The sequence below is a fragment of the Notolepis coatsorum genome (genome assembly GCF_963971535.1).
Source record: "Notolepis coatsorum genome assembly, chromosome: 1".
NCBI classification, from domain to species: Eukaryota; Metazoa; Chordata; class Actinopteri; order Aulopiformes; family Paralepididae; genus Notolepis; species Notolepis coatsorum.
Window position 1 is genome coordinate 244,917,592 of NC_140165.1, and position 22,464 is coordinate 244,940,055.

The 22,464-nt window shown below is 45.0% G+C and overlaps 2 protein-coding genes across 3 annotated transcripts in view; both read left to right on the top strand.

Moving 5' to 3' along the window:
- The window catches only part of LOC311241638 (aldehyde dehydrogenase family 3 member A2-like), a 36,726-nt gene extending 32,080 nt beyond the window's left edge, over nt 1-4,646 (top strand). For both annotated transcript variants that reach the window (XM_084330514.1, XM_084330515.1), the window contains one exon: nt 2,176-4,646. In XM_084330514.1, coding sequence (XP_084186640.1) covers nt 2,176 — 1 coding nt within the window. In that variant the 3' untranslated portion in view covers nt 2,177-4,646. The remainder of the gene's footprint in view (nt 1-2,175) is intronic.
- Nucleotides 4,647-6,653: 2,007 nt separating this feature from the next.
- Nucleotides 6,654-21,793, top strand: LOC311224528 (aldehyde dehydrogenase, dimeric NADP-preferring-like; the record flags this gene model as incomplete). The annotated part of the gene is made up of 9 exons (XM_084309555.1): nt 6,654-6,809; nt 11,718-11,949; nt 13,264-13,349; nt 15,719-15,927; nt 17,425-17,542; nt 17,961-18,102; nt 18,837-19,003; nt 21,258-21,357; nt 21,474-21,793. 9 exons carry the CDS (start codon nt 6,654-6,656, stop codon nt 21,791-21,793), a joined length of 1,530 nt encoding a protein of 509 aa, XP_084165681.1.
- Nucleotides 21,794-22,464: the final 671 nt, after the last annotated feature.

Sequence of the window (22,464 nt, forward strand, 5' to 3'; positions counted from 1 at the left end):
AATGTGTGGCGTTGTCCAGGAAATCTAACCACATAACGCTGCGTGCTCTGCCTCCCGACCCTCCCCCTTTAATTACCCAGCATGCTTCACCCCCCCCTGCTAAATGGCCCCTTTTGTTTGGGTCAGCCCTCCACCTTTGTTGGCATCCACTCTTTTGGCCTTGTGTGAACGGTTAAAGTATCTGTCATCTCTGTAATGCAAAACAATTGTGGTTGTGAGTGTAACTGTGGTTGTGAGTAACTGGTTGTGAGTAACTGAACAAGAATAACGAGCGTAACGAACAAGATTCTTGTACCGGATCTCCTCTCTGGTAAACAAGAATACCTTGAAGACTCTAACAGGAGCACTCATTCAAGGGTACTACGAATATGCTTGCACCTCATGGTACCAAAGCACCTCAAAGGCCCTAAAAACACACACATCACAGAACAAACTGGTCAGACTACTGCTTGACCTTACTCCTAAAACCCACCTTACCCCTGCCCATTTTGACAACCTAGGATGGCTTAGAGTAGACGACACAGAGTACAGCAACTTGCAATGGGCCTGGTCTACAAGATACACTACACCACGAAGGTACCCATGTACATGTCGAAATACTTCCCAAAGGTCAGTGAATTCCACGACCACAACACCAGAGGGAGTTCCACAAATCATGTTCAACCCAGATTTGGCTCAAACAAGGGACTAAACACGTTTCGCAATTATGCCACAGAAATGTGGAACGCCTTACCCACTGCCGTAAAATAATGTGAATCCCTACCCACCTTCAAAAACACCCTCAAAGAGCACCTACGGGAGGCTGCAATTCGAAACTGGCCCCTGTAAATGTCCAAACACCCCCCACCCACCCGCCCCCTCCTAATGTACAGTTTCCTCCCCCTCGAATGTAGATAGTTTCTGTTAGGATCTCTGTTAAACAGTATTGTATATTTGTATATTGTGTAAGTCATAAATGTAACGGTATGTCTTAAATGTCATGATATATATCTGTATGTTGTGTATGTCATAAATGTCTATCAATTGAAAATGGGGGACCCTGATGTAAACAAGACGAACGCCCTACCCACAGCCGTAAAATAATGTGAATCCCTACCCTCCTTCAAAACCCCTCTCAAAGAGCACCTACGGGTGGCTGCAATTAGAAACTGGCCCGGTAAATGTCCAAACCCCCCCCCCACCCAACCCCCTCCAATGTACAGTTTCTTCCACTTCGAATGTATATATATTTTGTATGATCTTTCTCTTAAACAGTACTGTATATTTGTATGTCATATATGTCCTAAATGTCTTGATTAATTGAAAATGGGGGATCCTGATGTAAACGAGACAAAAGTATTTTTCTGGTCTGCATCCTCTTAACAGTTGTTTGTATTGAGCCGCACCGTATATGATCCATTCTGCAATCTGATATTAACAATCAATCAAACTGTGGTTGTGAGTGTACTTGTGGTTGTGAGTGTACTTGTGGTTGTGAGTGTAATTGTGGTTGTGAGTGTAATTGTAGTTGTGAGTGTAATAGTGGTTGTGAGTGTAATAGTGGTTGTGAGTGTAATTGTGGTTGTGAGTGTACTTGTGGTTGTGAGTGTAATTGTGGTTGTGAGTGTAATTGTGGTTGTGAGCGTAATTGTGGTTGTGAGTTGTCGTGGAATATATTATCATGTCATTATAGATCTGGGTTGAGGTATCATTTTATCATTTTACAGCTTGACTGTTTCAGTGTGACCAGCTAGTGTAATGTGTGTGTGTCTCTTTAAGAGACTCCAAGTTACCAAAGTTATCTCCCCAGCCAGCCAAAGCAAGGTTATTATTACTTCCCGTAACTGGGAACCATTTTTATTTACTTTCATCATCATATCTGTTCTAATGTTACGTCTTGCAAGTGTGTATAAACTATGTTCTGCCCAGACCTCCTGGTCACTTTATGGCCAGACGCTTATGTGTGAACATGATGTATCTGTCTGTAAACTGTCCTTTCATTGTGGCGACGGTGAAATAAACGTTTCTATTATTAATAATGACTCAGAATGATTTATAAAACGGCTCATCGTTTTGTCCTTTAATATTTCCCATTACAGAGTGTAATTGTGGTTGTGAGTGTAATAGTGGTTGTGAGTGTAATTGTGGTTGTGAGTGTAATTGTGTTTTTTGTCTTGTTCCTCCTCTCTCTTGCAGAGGTTCTTCAGATGAGGCTGGAATGTAAACCACCACATGGGCAGCGCCTCCTCCTCGTGGACCCTGGTGGTTACACCTCCTCCTCGTGGACCCTGGTGGTTATACCTCCTCCTCGTGGACCCTGGTGGTTATACCTCCTCCTCGTGGACCCTGGTGGTTATACCTCCTCCTCGTGGACCCTGGTGGTTATACCTCCTCCTCGTGGACCCTGGTGGTTATACCTCCTCCTTGTGGACCCTGGTGGTTATACCTCCTCCTTGTGGACCCTATACCTCCTCAAGTTTCAAGTTTCTTTATTAGTTGTCATACAGAAGTACAGAATACTTTTATACAAAATGCTTCTTTCTGTTACGCTCCAGAGACTGCTAGACAAAAATAGATAAGTATAAAATAGAAGTAAAGTACGTGGACAAAAGTGTTCAGTATATACATATATACAATGTACAATGCAGAGTAGAAGTAACTGAGTTACAATACAATATACTATACAGTGCAAAGCAGAAATGGGATGAGGTACAATTTAGGTACAATTTACAGTAAGGTGTAATGAGGTATGGGTTGTAGTGCAAATTATTTACCAATAAATATAAAGTGTGTTTAGGCGTTCTAAAGTGGGTAAAGTGGGTGCTGCAGTGAGTTGTTTGTTTAAAGTGAGTGTATGCGTGTGGTAGGCTGTCCCCGACTAAGGATTTGGATGGTCGACTATGATTTGCCAAAATTTGCCGTTAGTCGACTATTGGTCGACAAAAAAAAAGTATAATATTTTTAATTAACATTTTATTTTATTTTATTTTTATTTTATTTTTATCATTCCATTTGGGCTGTGGGGGGTGCTTAATGTCTGAAGGAGTCGACTGAAGGCTTCTTATCCTCTGCAAAAGCATGCAATTGGTCCACTGATGGATACATCTTGATATTTGTCTAGTCTAGTGTGTTCATTAGATGGGTGAAATCCTCTTTCAGTGCCTCTGTGCCTGTTTTCGTTGGCAGTTAGCCTCTGGTATGCGTGCCATTAGCGTTAGCCACGCTTCTAGGCCTCTTTTCTTTTGGAAAGAATGATTATTATTATTTTTTTTATTTTTTTATTATTATATTCGACTAAGAGGTTGGCCAGTCGACTACGGCTCCTTTCGACCGATTAGTCGACTAATCGACTAATAGGGGTCAGCCCTAGCATGTGGATGTGTGTGCTGTGTGTGCATTTGATGGTTGTTACATGGTGTTATTGTCATTTAGCATTCTGATGGCCTCGTGGACCCTGGTGGTTATACCTCCTCCTCGTGGACCCTGGTGGTTATACCTCCTCCTCGTGGACCCTGGTGGTTATACCTCCTCCTCGTGGACCCTGGTGGTTATACCTTGTAGTGTCAGAGAAGCATAATCACGTTGCACATTTTACAAATGCACTCAAGATTTGTGAACAATGGTTTTGTCAACCATTTTTCCTGTTATGTAGACAATCATGTTTTGATTTATCATATGTTGATATCAGTTGAGCTGTTATTAAATGTATTTTCATGTCACTTTTTTGAAAATAACTCCTGTTACAATGGTAGTTAACTGCTAAGCGAGCTGACGTCCTTCTTACCTAGCTAGTGCTAGCTAGTGCGATGAGCGGGGAACTGGTCATACCTGTAGTGTATGCGCCTTTCAAGGTATCATGAGCTAAGGAACTAGATTGCATTTGTTGCAATTGCTGCTGTACAGAAGTACTGAGGGGCCGGCAGGAGACGCGTCTGGGTGATGTGAATGTTTGAGGTCAATGGAAGGAGAGGATAAGGGGGAGAGGGATGCTGCTTCCATCTATAGGCAGCGAGGCTTGAGGCCAAGAGACATTGGCCTGCCGCTGGAGGGCAAACTCTAATATTTTAGAGGAATATATTAGACTTTATTGTCCCCAAGTTGTATCAATATACAATGAATGATTTACATTTAGTCATTTAGCTGACGTTTTTATCCAAAGCGACTTACAAATTGGGTACAACAGGTCAACATGAAGGGTATAACTCTGATGAACAATACTACTTGCCCTTAGCTGTCAAACAGTGTTGAACTTGAGTGCTACACTCTGAGTGCATAGTAGTATAGACATATTGGCATAGTAGGGTGTTCAGCGAGGCCTCTTGTTTAAGGCAGCTGTGGCCGCAGTGATCAGGCTTTTCCCAAAGCGGAGGAAGAAAGCCCTTCTGTGCCCCAGTGTGGTGTACCTGCACCCAGGGGGCGGTCGGGTGAGGTGGTGATGGGAGTGTGATCTTCTGTTCTACTGAAGTTGCAATGGTACTCCTAAATGAATAGGAAACGAGACTCCTATGAATGGACTTTAAAGCCTATACATATTGATTTGGTTATATTTAGAAAGGGTCCAGTTTATGTAAATATCACCTGCTGCTATACTGTTGAGAATGTGTCGTCATACCAGTTTCTCTTTATTCAAGTCATCAAATATTTATGTTGTTCTTGACATGGCATTAGCATACTGTGCAATGCTATTTTTTGCAATAGGAATAATTGAATAAAATATATATTGTATTATATTCCACTTGACTTTTGGAATTCTTTACACTTTTTATTTGCATAATCTAAAACTGATATTTTGCTTAATGAAACATGTATAGATTGTGAATAGCCTAATGGTGCTCTATTCATATCGAGGTCTGTATGCTATTAATATTTTATGACTCATCTGGAGCAGACGGTGCAGACTGATATATTTCTTTAAGATGCTATCAAGCCTTTATTGTGGCTGGTTGCATTTTATGGCATCCTTGCCTTTACATGATTACACACACACACACACACATTATTCACACACACACATTATTCTAGTATAGCTACAGTATACTATAGGCTTCAGGATGGGACTGCAAGCTGATTAGGAGAAACAGTATCAACTTGCTGCCACTGTGCTACAAAAACATACTTTTGAGAGAGTATTCAAACCTGTATCTACAAACTATCTGGATTTGTTTTTGACTAATTATCTCCCTCTGAAATCGCACTATATGCCCACCTATGTTTTATGTTTTTATGGAGTAAAAAACACAACTACACTGTAAAAACTGAGCGTCATCTGGCCACTTTTAAACTATCAGCTAATTGTATTCAACTAAAACTGTGTAAATGCAATTAATAAATGGTTAAAATTAATTGAATTCAGCTCAATTCGATTTCAAACGGCACTTAGTATTTTTTATTATGTATAGGTTAGGTTACTAATAATTATTTAATAAATATGAATGAACCCCGATCCCAGTTTTTACAGTGTACCATAGTAATTTGAAAATGTTGACCTACTGGATTTTTTTTAAACCCTTAGCCTACAGTGTGGCTCATTACTTGTTTTGACTTGAACCTTTTCAAAGGTTCCTTTATGTCTAAATTGATATACAGGGCTAATTGTCGTGCTGGTTTATACCATGGTAAACTGATACCACCGGTATCTGAAACGATAACAAGCGCTAATTGTCCCGCGAGACGCCCACGTGCTGCCAGCAGGAACCCGGGAGCGCGCGCTCAGAAAGCATGTTATGACGTCAGGACCAGGCGCGCATCCGAGGCGCTACTCTGTCACTGTGAGACTGAGGACACTAAACAACACTGACATCCCACACCGTTTCTGGATCTATGTTTCTCTGAGGGAAATATTCAACTTTTGAGCTGTGTTTTCACAAGTCGGTAAGTTGAATAGGAGAGCCCATATCTCCTGATATTTGATATCTATAGGTAAAGTAGATGTTATCTTAGAAGTGTTATGACTGAGCGACTACAGTAGTTGCCCGTTAGTTCATACAACACAAGCATGCACGTACACGCATGCTTAATAAGCAATGTAAATATTTAGCGCAGTTAAAAGCATGCTATAACGTGACATCTTTTTATTTATTTTTTATTTTCCAATTTGCCACCAATAAGTTGTCTAACCATCTCTCTCTCTCTGGTGTCTAACTATACTATAGTAACTTAACCTCTACCCCCTCCTCTGAAACCTGTTGTCTTGTGAAAAGTTTAATATGTGCAAAATAGCTGTATTGGCTTACATGTATATATATATATGTAATACATTTATAATATAAATGCATATGTTTTTAAATTATAAACATTTGTGTTGCTCCAACAATCATTTACTACTCCATTGACCAAATAATATCTTCTCTTCTGCTCAGTAAGGATAAAAGGATCTTAAAACAAGACTGTTGGGACTTGTGTACAAAAGGTCAGTCCTCTGACCATTTGTGACCAGTCTTATGATTAATTGAAAATGGGGGACCCTGATGTAAACTGGTCTGCATCCCCTTAACAATTGTGTGTATTGAGCCGTACTGTTGTACCCTTTCTGCAATCTGTTAATAAAGTTATCAATCAATCAATCACTACAGATCCCCGGTCAGTGTACACTTGACGACAGTAGCGCGCCCTGCCACCATTAGTGTTCATCAGCCTGTCTGTCTGGTCTCGGTTCCAGGAGTGCGGCTGGCAGCATGGAGAGGCAGGCTTTGGAGCGTGCCAGGGAAGCCTTCCTCAGCGGGAGGACGCGCACTCTGGAGTTCAGACTGCAGCAACTCAAAGCGCTCCTGAGGATGCTCACTGACCGACAGACGGAGATCGCAACCGCTCTGAAACAGGACATCAACAGGGTAAGTGAGGTGACCAGGATCATAAACGCCAAACCGGTAAATACAGCTGTCTAACTAAAATCACCCTTAGATTAGATTAAAATGTATTGTCATCATACAGCACAAGTACAGTACAACAAAAATAAGTCATCTAACCAGAGTCAGTGTAAATGTAGTAAAGTGCAATAGTAATAATGTACAGATGAAAATATATAAAAGAGTACTACTGGGTAATAATGCTAATCATCAGATATATGTACAATCTTATAGTATTATTATGTACAGTGATACAGGTAAACAGACAATACGGTAGTAAGTCGCCAGCATTATAACTAGTAAGTATCTTTTTTTTTTGATCCACTTTTTCTCCCATTTTCTATATTTTCTCCCATCCCAATTTCGTATCATCCAATTCAACCCTCCCCTGTCACGGACGCTGTTTCTTGCCTCCCACAAGCCGGCTGCAATGTGGACTAAGTCATACATAGCACAAGTCCCCTCCGGTACTTGAGGTAACAGCAGTCGCATCTTTTCACCTGCGCAGCTCGATCTCTCAGTGGCGAGGAGTAACGCGTGGGAGGCTCACGCTGCCCCCGACACTTCCTGATTCTACTGCGCAGGCGCACCAACCGACCTGTAGGAGTCGCTGTCCACAACGCCCGATCCCCACCCATCAGTTTCCCCCCCCTAATACGGCCAATGTGTATTAGTACGGACGACCAGCTAAACTGAAAGCAAATGTGGAGCGCTGGGCTCGAACTGACAAGCCCAGCGTCTCCAGCATTTCGTGGCGAGCGCCTTGCCCACTACGCCACGTAGCCGCCCAACTAGTAAGTATCTTTATCTTTATTTTTATTACAGATCCCCATTAGTCATCACCGCAGCAACAAATAGTCTTCCTGGGGTCCACACACAACAAAAACAGTACATACATACATAACATTATAGTAGCATACATTTAAAAATATATTGCAATATTCCGAATCCTACATATAAAAATAATTCCAAATAGCATTACAGTACACAAACAGAGTATCAGATCACAGAAAATACAATAAAAGGGATTAAACTCTCAGACAGTCATATCTTTACAGTGTAAACTACAGTATCTGTGTTTTTCTTTAATGTAAACTAATTTCTTTTTCTCTCAATGCTCTTTTCAAATTATTTTTAAAACTTATCTTACTGGTTATCTGAGTAAGATGTACTGGCAGTTTATTCCAATATGACATGGCTCTATATAACAGTTTTCTTTGCTGCATTGGTTTTTGGTAGTATCAGTGTGAACGTTTCCCTACAGCAGGGCTATTCAACTAAATTGTTCAGGGGGCCACATTGTCAGAAACCCAAGGGGCCAGGGGCCGGACTGCCACGGCGCCTCCCCGTGCTATGAATATATGTACACTTGACACAACACGCAACCACATTTTCACAACTTTTATTTAACTACATTGCAAAAGTAGTATACTTTTCAAAAAAAGTACTTCATTTATGTGCCACATCTGCAACATCTCCTGCAGAAAGTGCTTCATTTATGACTGTGCAACAACTGCAACATCTCCTCTTCAACATTTCAATATAAAAATAAAATAAAAAACAAACAAGTGCATGATGTGCATCTGAACATTCTAACATCAACACTTGAACAAAAAAACACATTTATAGTGCAGCTGAGCTTATGAAAAAGTGCTTCATGTCTGTGCAACAACAGCAAATCACAGCATCTTATTAGCACTTATTGTCCACTCTTAACTCTCAAACATCAGGGGGGTGGGGGGCAGACAGGCCTAGCCTACATACACACATCTAATGAGAGCGATTGCACTTCTTTGACAGGGCAATGGCAGAGAAAGAGGGTTCATAGGAAGTGAGGGCTACCCGCAAACGGTGATGCAAATGCTCATTTGTCAAGGAGGCACGTTGCTTGTTTTAATGGCATTCATGTGAGAGAAACTGGATTCACAGGTGTATGTTGAGCCAAACATTGTTAGCACAGATATTGCCAGCGTTTTTATTTTGTGGAATGTCTTGACATGAATACACTTTATCCAAAATGTTGTGGTGGATTCATTCTCAAGTGCCTGCTTCAGAGCAGATGATGCTTGCATGTCAATTATTTCAAGTTGCAGGAGACCTTCATCAATGTGAAGTGATGCAAGGAACTCTTGTCCTTTTGTGGAAATAGCAGCTACATTGGCAAATGGGTTGCTCACAAAATGCATCAATTCTCTGGACATGTCAAATTCATCAAATCGACTTGCAAAGTTTTCCCTCAATTTATCAATGAAATCTGTCATTAATTGAGTGACTTTTGGCTCAATTGTGCGTGTTAACGTTGACATGAAAAGAGAAAAGTAAAAAAAAAAATATATATATATATATATATATATTTTTTTTTTTTTTTTTTTTTTTTTATTATCATGTAATCTTTGGCGGGCCGGTCAGAATCATCCCGCGGGCCGGATCTGGCCCGCGGGCCGCCAGTTGAATAGCCCTGCCCTACAGGCATGCCTAGTATTATACTTATGTCGATCATGTGTACATGTTAGCTGTGAATACAAACAGATAGGTTCTCTTGAGATATATATATTCCTCATGAACAAGATCAGGCTGCAATCCAGTCTGTCTTCCACCTTCAACCACGACAGCTTGGTATGCATCCCCTCCACACTGTTTCTCATTGAGCAGTTCAGGGCCAGACGGGCCGCTCTGTTCTGAGTGAGCTGGATCTTATTGAGCTCTTGTCTTGAGGCATTAGACCAGACAGCTGGACAGTAATCAAGGTGAGAAAGAACTAATGACTGTATCACTTGCTTCAATATCAGATCGGCTAGAAAATACCTACACCTTCTGATAATTGAAATACCTCTGCTCATTTTGGCAACCACATTGTTGGTGTGAGTTGACCGTGAGAGTGTTCCATCAAGTGTGACACCCAACAGCTTTGCCTCTCTAACTTGCTCAATAGCTGTTCCGTCTAAAGATATACTTAGCTTCACGTCTTTTCGTGTATGTAAGGGATATGTACAGATATAGATATAATATACAGGTATGTTAAAAGGATTATACCATCACCTAATGGCTTATGTCACTTTTTGAGGAGAATTATGTTTTTGCCTAAGTCATGTCTTCATGATGCTCACCACCTCTGGTGAAACTGCCTACACCTTTAATTGAAAAGATCACGCTGTTCCTACCCAGTTGTGGAACGATTAATAAATATCATATATTCTATATTTGGTTCAGTTTATTCTGTTCTTCTGAAAACTTGAAAATATGACTTAAGCCATTGTTTTAATAAGCTGACAATATGCAGGTATATACATACAGACAGATGTGGACAGGTGTGCATGAAGTCACTTACTCCATAGAACAGACATTGCCGTTGTGATTAATTTACATTTACATTTAGTAATTTAGCTGAACGCTTTTATCCAAAGCGACTTACAAGTTCTGTACAAGGGTACAACTTTTTCAGCTGAGTAACAGCTGGGGGCGTAGGGATCTTGAGGGTGTGTAGTTAGAAGATGCAGAGCGGAGGGGTCTTGAAAGTGTGTAGTTAGAAGATGCAGAGCGTAGGGGTCTTGAGTGTGTAGTTAGAAGATGCAGAGTGTAGAGGTCTTGAGTGTGTAGTTAGAAGATGCAGAGCGTAGGGGTCTTGAGTGTGTAGTTAGAAGATGCAGAGTGTAGAGGTCTTGAGGGTGTGTAGTTAGAAGATGCAGAGTGTAGAGGTCTTGAGGGTGTGTAGTTAGAAGATGCAGAGTGTAGAGGTCTTGAGGGTGTGTAGTTAGAAGGTGCAGAGTGTAGAGGTCTTGAGGGTGTGTAGTTAGAAGATGTAGAGCGTAGGGTTCTTGAGGGTGTGTAGTTAGAAGATGCAGAGTGTAGGGGTCTTGAGGGTGTGTAGTTAGAAGATGCAGAGCGTAGGGGTCTTGAGGGTGTGTAGTTAGAAGATGCAGAGCGTAGGGGTCTTGAGAGTGTGTAGTTAGAAGATGCAGAGTGTAGAGGTCTTGAGGGTGTGTAGTTAGAAGAGGCAGAGCGTAGGGGTCTTGAGAGGGTGTGTAGTTAGAAGATGCAAAGCGTAGGGGTCTTGAGGGTGTGTAGTTAGAAGAGGCAGAGCGTAGGGGTCTTGAGGGTGTGTAGTTAGAAGGTGCAGAGCGTAGGGGTCTTGAGTGTGTGTAGTTAGAAGATGCAGAGCGTAGGGGTCTTGAGGGTGTGTAGTTAGAAGATGCAGAGCGTAGGGGTCTTGAGGGTGTGTAGTTAGAAGATGCAGAGCGTAGAGGTCTTGAGGGTGTGTAGTTAGAAGATGCAGAGCGTAGGGGTCTTGAGGGTGTGTAGTTAGAAGATGCAGAGCGTAGGGGTCTTGAGGGTGTGTAGTTAGAAGATGCAGAGCGTAGGGGTCTTGAGGGTGTGTAGTTAGAACAGGCAGAGCGTAGGGGTCTTGAGGGTGTGTAGTTAGAAGATGCAGAGCGTAGGGGTCTTGAGGGTGTGTAGTTAGAAGATGCAGAGCGTAGGGGTCTTGAGGGTGTGTAGTTAGAAGATGCAGAGCGTAGGGGTCTTGAGGGTGTGTAGTTAGAAGATGCAGAGCGTAGGGGTCTTGAGGGTGTGTAGTTAGAAGAGGCAGAGCGTAGGGGTCTTGAGGGTGTGTAGTTAGAAGATGCAGAGCGTAGGGGTCTTGAGGGTGTGTAGTTAGAAGATGCAGAGCGTAGGGGTCTTGAGGGTGTGTAGGTAGAAGATGCAGAGCGTAGGGTCTTGAGGGTGTGCAGTTAGAAGAGGCAGAGCGTAGGGGTCTTGAGGGTGTGTAGTTAGAAGAGGCAGAGCGTAGGGGTCTTGAGGGTGTGTAGTTAAGATACAGAGTGTAGGGGTCTTGAGGGTGTGTAGTTAGAGACCATTGACCGGTTCAGTGTCGACATGGTTGGGTGTTTCCTACAGAGCCAGTACGACACGCCGCTGTTGGAGCTGATCGGTCTGGAGAATGAGATCAACCTGGCCGTAGAGAAGCTGGCGGAGTGGGCGGCACCTCGCCCGGTGGAGAAGAACCTTCTCACCATAGCAGATGAGGTGTACATCCAGCCAGAGCCCCTAGGAGTGGTGCTCATCATAGGGGCGTGGAACTACCCCTGGGCCCTCACTCTGCAGCCCCTGGTCGGGGCGATCGCTGCAGGTAGGGAGCCCCTCTCTGTCTCTGTGCCCTCATTACCGTCCTTGCTCGTACCTTTTGTCAGTTACACGACCGAAGCTCAGCCTCCGACTAAAAGTTGTAACCCTTTTTCTGAGCTAGCTAGTTCCCCTTAATTAAAGTTAGCTCCCTCTGACAAATAGCTATAAATAAACATTGACTAAATGTATATTGGTTCCACATTATTGGGTTGTGCCTATAAAGATAAGATATTCTTTTATTGGTCCCTTAGGGAAATTCGGGCCTCATAACAGCACAGGGGAGGGGGGGTGGGGGAGGTACAGGTATGGCAGGGTAATAGAAGAGGGACAATAAATAAAGGCAATACAATTAAATATGGATATAAAAATATGAGAAAACTAAACGGTGTAGATGTATGCCCTATCGGTTATATTATACGTTACAATAAATATAGGCAATAAAAAAATATGAAATCTGAATATATACTATGAGTAAACGTATACTCGGGGTACAGAACCTCCCTATCGGGCATCATAAACGTTATAGGCCATGCAGGTTTTAGTGATTAACCCTTTCACTACCACACTACAGAAGATTAACCTTTCACTACCACACTACAGACTGTTAACCCTTTCACTACCACACTACATACGGTTAACCCTTTCACTACCACACTACAGCAGGTTAACCTTTCACTACCACACTACAGAAGGTCAACCCTTTCACTACCACACTACAGACGGTCAACCCTTTCACTACCACACTACAGAAGGTTAACCCTTTCACTACCACACTACAGACGGTTGACCATTTCACTACCACACTACAGAAGGTTAACCTTTCACTACCACACTACAGACGGTTAACACTTTCACTACCACACTACAGAAGGTTAACACTTTCACTACCACACTACAGAACGTTAACCTTTCATTACCGCAATACAGAAGGTTAACCCTTTCACTACCACACTACAAAGGGTTAACCGTGAGTCAAGAGTCAAGACACACTTAATGGTTAAGTCAGGCATATGATACGTTCCACATTAGTATGCCCACTAATAAGAAGCCAGCTATTTCAGCTTTTATGCTGAAACTGATAAAGAAAAATGATGATATACTGTTTACTACCCCCTTTTTAAAGTAATATAATAATACTAATAAACTGTAGTTGTATAGCACCTTTCATACAAGAATTGCAGCTCAAAGTGCTTCACAGCTGTAAAAAGTAGGCTACGTTTACTGTCAGCCCCGCTCGGCAGTCCTCCCCGCTGGGTTGTTGAGTCATCCCTTAGTGATGTCACTCCATTCACACACGTCTTCATTCTCTCGTCTGCAGGCAACGCAGCTGTGGTGAAGCCGTCGGAGCTGAGTGAATACTCCTCTCTCCTGCTGCGAGCGCTGCTGCCCCGCTATCTCGACCCGGTCTGTACAAAAGCAGTTGTTCTCTCTCTGAGCTCCGTACGCTTTGGAACCACTGTACCGATACAGTATTTCACTGTGTATATTATTTGATATATATTTGTCATCTACTCCCTATGACACTAGAGCTGCTCACCATATCTCACTAGATGTTCCCCGTGTTAACGCTTCCTTCTTTGGTCAATCCTCCTTCCAGTTTGCTGCTCCCAGCAGTCGGAACGAGATGCAAAAGACTACTACTACTGCCACCACCCTTTTTCTTTTTTTAATAATTTTCTTTTTTTTCCTCACTTATTTTTTTTTATCTACTTTTTCTCCTCCTTTTTTCTATATTTTTCTCCCATCCCAATTTAGTCGTTATGCCAATTCCCCCCTCCACTTCCTGGTCGTTGCACGCATTTGACCCCCACTTGCCGGTCTAGGGAGCCCTGAAGACTATCACATGCTTCCTCCGATACATGCAGAGTCAGCCAGCCGCTTCTTTTCTCACCCGACAGCGAGGACTCTCACTGGGGAAGTGTAACGCGTGGGAGGATCACACTACCTCCCCCAGTTCCCTCCCTCGCTGTGCAGGCACCCTGAGTAGGAGTCACTGTTTACAATGACCAGGATACACCCCACCGGCTTCCCACCCGCTGACACTGCCAATTGTATCAGTATGGACGACCGACCAAGCCGGAGGTACCGCTGACAGCCGGATTCGATACCAGTGTCTCTTGTGGTGGTAGGCAGACGCTTAGTCCGCTGCGCTACCCTTTTTCTGTATTTTTGCTCCCATCCCAATTTAGTCGTTATGCCAATTCCCTTCCTGGTCATTGCGCGCATTGCCCCACTGTCGGCCTAGGGAGGGTGTAGAACTACCACATGCCTCCTCCGATACATGTGGAGTCAGCCAGCCGCTTCTTTTCACCTGTCAGCGAGGACTCTCACTGGGGGAACGTAACGCGTGCAGAGGTTCATGCTATTTCCCCCCGATCCCCTCCCTGCTGAACAGGTGCCCCGACCGACCAGTAGGAACCGCAGTTTACAACGACCAGGACACATACCCCGCCGGCTTCCCACCCGCTAACACTGCCAATTGTGTTAGTAGGGACGACTGATCAAGCCGGAGGTACCGCTGACAGCTGGATTCGATCCCAGAGTCTCTGCGGTGGTAGGCGAGTGCATTCTCCACTGCGCTACCCAGCCGCTCCTTTGCCACCACCCTTTTAACCAGTGGTGGCAGAGATCTGAGAACAACACACACTTAACTTAACAGCAAAATACTTTGAAAATCGACAAATTGATCCCCCTCACTACTGTTCTGTATCTATCGCAGAGTTGTTTACACACCTGCAACTGTCACCCAGCCTTTTAAGTGTAATTTGACTGTTCTATATGTATCATCTGTCTCTTTTATATATATATATATATATATATATATATATATATATATATATTAAACTAGATAAGACTCGTGCACATCTGGTTGGACCCCGACTGGAGGTGCAGGTCAGCGCAAGAGAGATAAATAAACTAAAAGGAGAAAACCTTCAAAGGAAAGAAGGGACCGCACACTCCACAGGACTCGTTTTTGCTTATTTATTGTTTGCACAACGCGTTTCGCTGTCGCTGTATGCATAGCACCTGAGGAAGCGACAGCGAAACGCGTTGTGCAAACAATAAATAAGCAAAAACGAGTCCTGTGGAGTGTGCGGTCCCTTCTTTCCTTTGAAGGTTTTCTCCTTTTAGTTTATATATATATATATATATATATATATATATATATATATATATATATATATATATATATATATTTTGTCCCCTTTCCCTGTTACCCTTTGAGTTACCCTTTTGTCCTCTCACCAGGCCGTCATTGTAAATTACAATTTGTTCTTAATCGACCTGCCTGGTTAAATAAAAACCAAACCAAAATGTACAACATACACAATAACAAATGTAATTTATAATAAAACACAAGATACTTGTTGCCCTAATGATCAGGATAAGTGCTCCCATTGCCAAGAGAAAGCCAACTTCAACTAAATGAATAATTGACAGTGACAACGAGCTTACAAAACAAGATACAGTTCATCAGCAGTTTCATACATATAGGCACAACAAATAAGCAAGAAAATCGGCTAAGACAGTTAAGTCGAGACACCGTGGTCAGAGATCACTCCTCTACCGGCATTTTAAGCTAGGCTAGTGGTCCGTATCCGCTTCCACTCATTTGTGCTAAGCTAGGCTACAGTAGCTTGCAGCCGGATAGCCTTCTACTGAACGCACCGAGAGGAAACTGGTATCTATCCTCTTGTCTGACGCTAGAGAAGACGGTAAGCGCCTTTGCCATAATGTTGCCGTGTTCCTTTTTAAATGTGATTGATTTTCAGGAGCTCTACCCAGTGGTGACGGGCGGAGCGTCGGAGACCCAGGAGCTGTTGAAGCAGCGGTTCGACCACATCTTCTTCACGGGGAGCAGCAGTGTGGGCCGGATGGTGATGCAGGCGGCTGCGCGTCACCTCACCCCAGTCACCCTGGAGCTGGGAGGAAAGAGCCCCTGTTACGTCGACAAGAACTGTGACCTCAGAGTAGCCTGCCGGTAATATACCACTGATAAATATGTCAGTCTCACACCCAGTTAGCTTTCATACATGGGGCTTCTAACAATAAGCTGTCGACATGTTGGCTAATTGCAATTATAAAACGGGTAGCTCAAATCGGGCAATCTGATTAGTTCTTAGCCGTGGTATAATGGTAAATGGTAAATGGCTGCTTTTATCCAAAGCGCTTTACAATTTGTTACTCAAATTTTTTACCCATTCACTCACACGCCGACGGCGGAGGCAACCATGCCAGGTGCCAACCTGCTCATCGGGAGCAGTTAGGGGTTAAGTGTCTTGCTCAAGGACACATCGACACGCTGCCCGGGAGGAGCGGGAATTGAACCGGGAACCTCCGGATTGCCAGACGACTGCTCTACCTCCCGAGCCACTGTCGCCCCCATAATGAACGTATACCCATTACCCGCAATCACTCCGCAACATTAGCCTTACGTTACATTGTAACAAACTGAAACTATAACAGTTAGCTTGCTGACAACATGTTAGTTTGTATGTTGCATAGCAACCCACTCACAGTGCAGTCAACCAGGAGGGCCTATTTTATTTTTAACATTATCATTTACTAATAAAAGCAATTTCAATTGAAGTGTGTCTTACTTTCATATTGCCATAGCCTTCTTGGTACCTGATTTATGAAAGCAATAGTTCACCTCAGGCCGTGGTGGTATGTGGTTATTATATCACAGCTATGGAGCCGTCGGCCCTCTGCGTCGGGCAGAACTAGGCCCCTTAGCTGTGATATAATAACCACATACCTTGTGAGTTATTGCTTAATTACACACCGTGTAGTGGTACTGCAGTTCAGACAGAGCTTTCTGTATGTCCTTAATCATCAGGTGGCCTTAAGGTTCAAGGGGCCCATTTCAAGATCAAACATGGGGCCCTTATCTTATATTAACAACTCTTTCTGTGTTGGTGATGTTGCCTTTTCAATCGTTTCCACCATATCAGTTATCCACATTGGCACAGTGCGTGCATTTGCTTTATTGATCCAGGGTGCGTTTGCTTCGTCAGTCCGCGGCCCCGCTAGCGAGTGGGGCCCATTTCAGTTGAAACGGGTGAAACATAGCTGAGGCCCCCTATGTCCTTGATGCTTCCTTTACATGCGGTTTCCTTATTTATGTGGCACCCACTATTTTTGGATCGCTGTAAATGTATGGAAAAATATTCAGAGATATCTTTAAAGGATAACCAAACACATTGTCATTTATGGGAAGATATTCAGAAGAATAACTAAACACATTGTGATTTTGCTGCCTCCTAGTGGTCGTATCTTCACCCTGCTGCACACTCTGCCCCACACCAACTAGATGTGAAAATAGCAACCACTAGGGGCAGCGAAATTACCATTAGTTACTCTTTAACAATTGAATTGATCGATCAGGTTTCATAAAAGGGAATACATATTTTTGTAGTGTATTATCTGAGTACAGATGAAAGTGACGGCAGATATGCACCCTTGGTTTATTCCACAGTCGTATCACCTGGGGGAAGTTTGTGAACTGTGGTCAGACGTGCATCGCTCCAGACTTCATCCTGTGTGAAGCCAGCATCCAGAGCAGAGTGGTGGAGGGCATCCGGCTTACCCTTCTGGTATGTCCCCCTAACCCTAACCCTTCTGGTATGTCCCATCTAAATCATATGAATCATGCTGTAACTTACAGGACAGAGTAAAAAATATTGAGAGAAATCGACATTGAATCATCCGTTTGTGTCTTTGTTCAGTGGTTGTGTGAAGACTTTAGCTAAACGTTGTTTCTAGCCTGCCTTCCGTCCTGCAGACGTCTCTAGTCTGCCTTACAGTGAGTCTCTGCTAAACTACTATGGAAACTCAGTCGACTTAATTATATATTTTCTCTGGTGGCCCCATGTGACCAGCACCATCAAGCCTAATTTAATTGATAATAGTAATAATAATAATAAATCAAATCGGGACCTTGTGAATCGAAAATCGAACCAGGGTAATCTGTGCCCACATCCAGCCCTAGCAGCTCTTTTTGACCAATCACAGGAGTTCTACGGCGCCGACCCCAAGTGCTCCCCGGACTACGGCCGTATGGTGAACCAGCGGCACTACAACCGCGTGATGAGTCTGATGGAGGGCTACAGCGCGGCGCTGGGGGGGCAGAGCGACGCCTCGCAGCGCTACATCGGTAGGACCTCTCTGGATCTCTTGGATCTTTACACTCTTCCCTTCCCTGGCTCCGCCATTCCTTCATTCTCAGCCAGAAAATATACAACGATTTTTTTCTTCTTTTGTTTGTATTTTATTTTTGTATTTTTTTTTAAACAAACACATAAACAAACATGACAACAAAGATTTTGTATTTATTTTACCGTATTTTATATTTTTATTTGATTATTGAGTATTTCTTTCCCCCCAACATAATTATTGATTCATAAATGTATACCGTAATTGCCGGACTATAAGCCGCACCTGAATATAAGCCGCACCAGCTAGATATAGAACGAAAAATAAATGTGTACATATACAAGCCGCACCGGACTATAAGCCGCAGGTGTCCACTAGACACCTGCGAGAGCGCCCCTGGTGGCCCTTCGCTGTAAAAATCCATAGATTAGCCGCATCGTTGTATAAGCCGCAGGGTTCAAAACATGGGTAAAAAGGTGCGGTTTACAGTCCGGCAATTACGATAATAATTTTTTTTTAACATTGTTGTGCATGTATCCCTCCCTACTTCCCATTTCCCCACGTGTAATGCACCTGATAAATTACATGCTGGTGCTCTAGTGCGACATCTAGTGGCTGAATGTTATCTATATATAGCGCCTTTAACTGTTAAAGGAATGGAAGGAGGACAAAATATTATCAAAACGTCAGTTGTACTTCCTGTCAACTGTTTGTTTGACCGTTGACCTCTCCCAGCCCCCACAGTGCTGAAGGACGTGCCCCCCCACGCCAGGCTGATGCAGGAAGAGATCTTCGGCCCTCTGTTGCCCATAGTGACCGTGAGCGACATGGACGACGCCATCCAATTCATCAACGAGAGAGAGAAGCCTCTGGCTCTCTACATCTTCTGCTCCGACAAGAAGGTAAGAGGACTCTCTCAGCGCTGCAGCCACGTCACTCTGCCCCTGGTGGCGGGAAGAGTAACCTGAAGAGGGACGGTAGTGTGTAGAGGTCTAAGCACTCGGCTGCCACCGCAGAGACCCTGGTTCGAATCCTAGTGGCGGTACCTCCGGCTTGGTCAGTCGTCCCTACGACAGTGTTCGCGGGTGGGAGGCCAGTGGGCCACCCTGGTCGTTACTGGTCCTACTGGTCGGCCGGGGTGCCTGTTCGCCTGATTACTTTTACCAACAGATTTCCGCGTTCGCGTTCTGCGATCTGATTGGCCACTGACGTTTCTGTTCGCGCCAAACGTGCGACGCCTGTTTCTATCACCGGTTAAGCTTAGGCACTCTTTCGAAGTTGGTTAAGGTTAGAGTTTGTCTTAGAGCAGGGCGATAGAACGCCAGCCCTGATTCCAAACTCTAACCTTAACCAACTTCGAAAGAGTCGCCTAAGCTTAACCAGTGATAAACTAGGCGTTAGGTCGTTTGCAGGCTGTTCGAGGCAGAAATGGGCGCGTCACGCGATTGGGCGCACATGTCACATGACCAGAAACGTCAGTGGCCAATCAGATCGCACCAGAAACGTCAGTGGCCAATCAGATCGTAGAACGCGAACGTGGAACTGGAAATCCGTTGGTAAAAAACTAGACGCTGCCTGTTCAGCAGGGGAGGAGGGGTCTGGGGGAGATAGCATGAACCTCAGCATGTGGTGGTCTACACCCTCCCCAGACCGACAGTAGGGCAGCGTGTGGTAGTCTATACCCTCCCCAGACTGACAGTAGGGCAGCGTGTGGTAGTCTACACCCTCCCCAGACTGACAGTAGGGCAGCATGTGGTAGTCTACACCCTCCCCAGACTGACAGTAGGGCAGCGTGTGGTAGTCTACACCCTCCCCAGACTGACAGTAGGGCAGCGTGTGGTAGTCTACACCCTCCCCAGACCGACAGTAGGGCAGCATGTGGTAGTCTACACCCTCCCCAGACTGACAGTAGGGCAGCATGTGGTAGTCTACACCCTCCCCAGACTGACGGTAGGGCAGCATGTGGTAGTCTACACCCTCCCCAGACTGACAGTAGGGCAGCATGTGGTAGTCTACACCCTCCCCAGACTGACAGTAGGGCAGCATGTGGTAGTCTACACCCTCCCCAGACTGACGGTAGGGCAGCATGTGGTAGTCTACACCCTCCCCAGACTGACAGTAGGGCAGCATGTGGTAGTCTATACCCTCCCCAGACTGACAGTAGGGCAGCATGTGGTAGTCTACACTCTCCCCAGACTGACAGTAGGGCAGCATGTGGTAGTCTACACCCTCCCCAGACTGACAGTAGGGCAGCATGTGGTAGTCTATACCCTCCCCAGACTGACAGTAGGGCAGCATGTGGTAGTCTACACTCTCCCCAGACTGACAGTAGGGCAGCGTGTGGTAGTCTACACCCTCCCCAGACTGACAGTAGGGCAGCGTGTGGTAGTCTACACCCTCCCCAGACTGACGGTAGGGCAGCATGTGGTAGTCTACACCCTCCCCAGACCGACAGTAGGGCAGCATGTGGTAGTCTACACCCTCCCCAGACTGACAGTAGGGCAGCATGTGGTAGTCTACACCCTCCCCAGACTGACAGTAGGGCAGCGTGTGGTAGTCTACACCCTCCCCAGACTGACGGTAGGGCAGCATGTGGTAGTCTACACCCTCCCCAGACTGACAGTAGGGCAGCATGTGGTAGTCTACACCCTCCCCAGACTGACAGTAGGGCAGCATGTGGTAGTCTACACCCTCCCCAGACTGACAGTAGGGCAGCATGTGGTAGTCTACACCCTCCCCAGACTGACGGTAGGGCAGCATGTGGTAGTCTACACCCTCCCCAGACTGACAGTAGGGCAGCATGTGGTAGTCTATACCCTCCCCAGACTGACAGTAGGGCAGCATGTGGTAGTCTACACCCTCCCCAGACTGACAGTAGGGCAGCATGTGGTAGTCTATACCCTCCCCAGACTGACAGTAGGGCAGCATGTGGTAGTCTACTACCAGGAGGGATAATTGGCATAATGACTAAATTGGGGGATGGGAGAAAAATGAAGAAAAAGACTAACATGAAGCAAGAGGACTTATTCAACCCTGAAACACACTGGAAGAGGCAGAATGGCTTCGAGAGGCATATGTTGGCGCTAGAGTAGACACACCAAGCCTCTCTCTCTCTCGCTCTATCACAAACAATTCTTTCTCCTGCTCCTCTCCAAGGCAACAAAGAGAATGATTGACGAGACCAGCAGTGGGGGTGTGACAGTCAACGACGTCATGATGCAATACACACTCAGCTCTCTTCCGTTCGGTGGCGTCGGTAGGACTATTATTCAAACATTAAGACAAGTTATTCTGATTCAAATAGTCTGTTTTACGCCTCAGTAAAAGATAATCTGAAGCGCTGAGACTGACCCGACTTGTCGACTCCTCCAGGTCAGAGCGGCATGGGCCGCTACCACGGCAAGCACACCTTCGACCAGCTGAGCCACCAGCGCGCGTGCCTGGTCCGCTCGCTGGGCATGGAGAGCGTCAACCTCGCGCGGTACCCGCCTCAGGACCGCCAGAGGGCGCGCAGGGTCAGGCTGGCCCTGAAGTCGCCCATGATCGACTTCTCCAAGAAGACGTTCGTCTGGGCCGTCGCCGCTAGCGTCGTGGCGTTCGGCCTCCTGGTGACCCTGGTGGTGATCCTCTTCATCGGCTACGGGCTCAACTGTACCTGCTGGTATCGCTGGGGCTTCTACAACTACAGCTAGCCTGGGCCTTCTACAACTACAGCTAGCCTGGGCCTTCTACAACTACAGCTAGCCTGGGGCTTCTACAACTACAGCTAGCCTGGGGCTTCTACAACTGGGGCTTCTACAACTACAGCTAGCCTGGGGCTTCTACAACTACAGCTAGTCTGGGGCTTCTACAACTACAGCTAGCCTGGGCCTTCTACAACTACAGCTAGCCTGGGGCTTCTACAACTACAGCTAGCCTGGGCCTTCTACAACTACAGCTAGCCTGGGCCTTCTACAACTACAGCTAGCCTGGGCCTTCTACAACTACAGCTAGCCTGGGCCTTCTACAACTACAGCTAGCCTGGGCCTTCTACAACTACAGCTAGCCTGGGCCTTCTACAACTACAGCTAGGGGGGGGGGGGTCTGGGGGGGGGGGGGGGGGGGAGAAAGTGCACCATCCTGGAACAGGATGTTTCACCTTTGTAAAAAGATACTGATCCAAAGAGGAAAAGGTTCTCGCCACAAAGATTTCCGCCATGTGAAATCTGAACCCATGAATAATAAATGCTATAAACGAACACAATAAGACATGCAAGAAAGCACTCCCGTAACTTTTTATCCCTGCATGGTCGATTCAGGTCGCATGCCCTTTTCAGAGTGCTGTTAAGCAATATGACAAATAAGAGTTATTGCCTAAATAGCA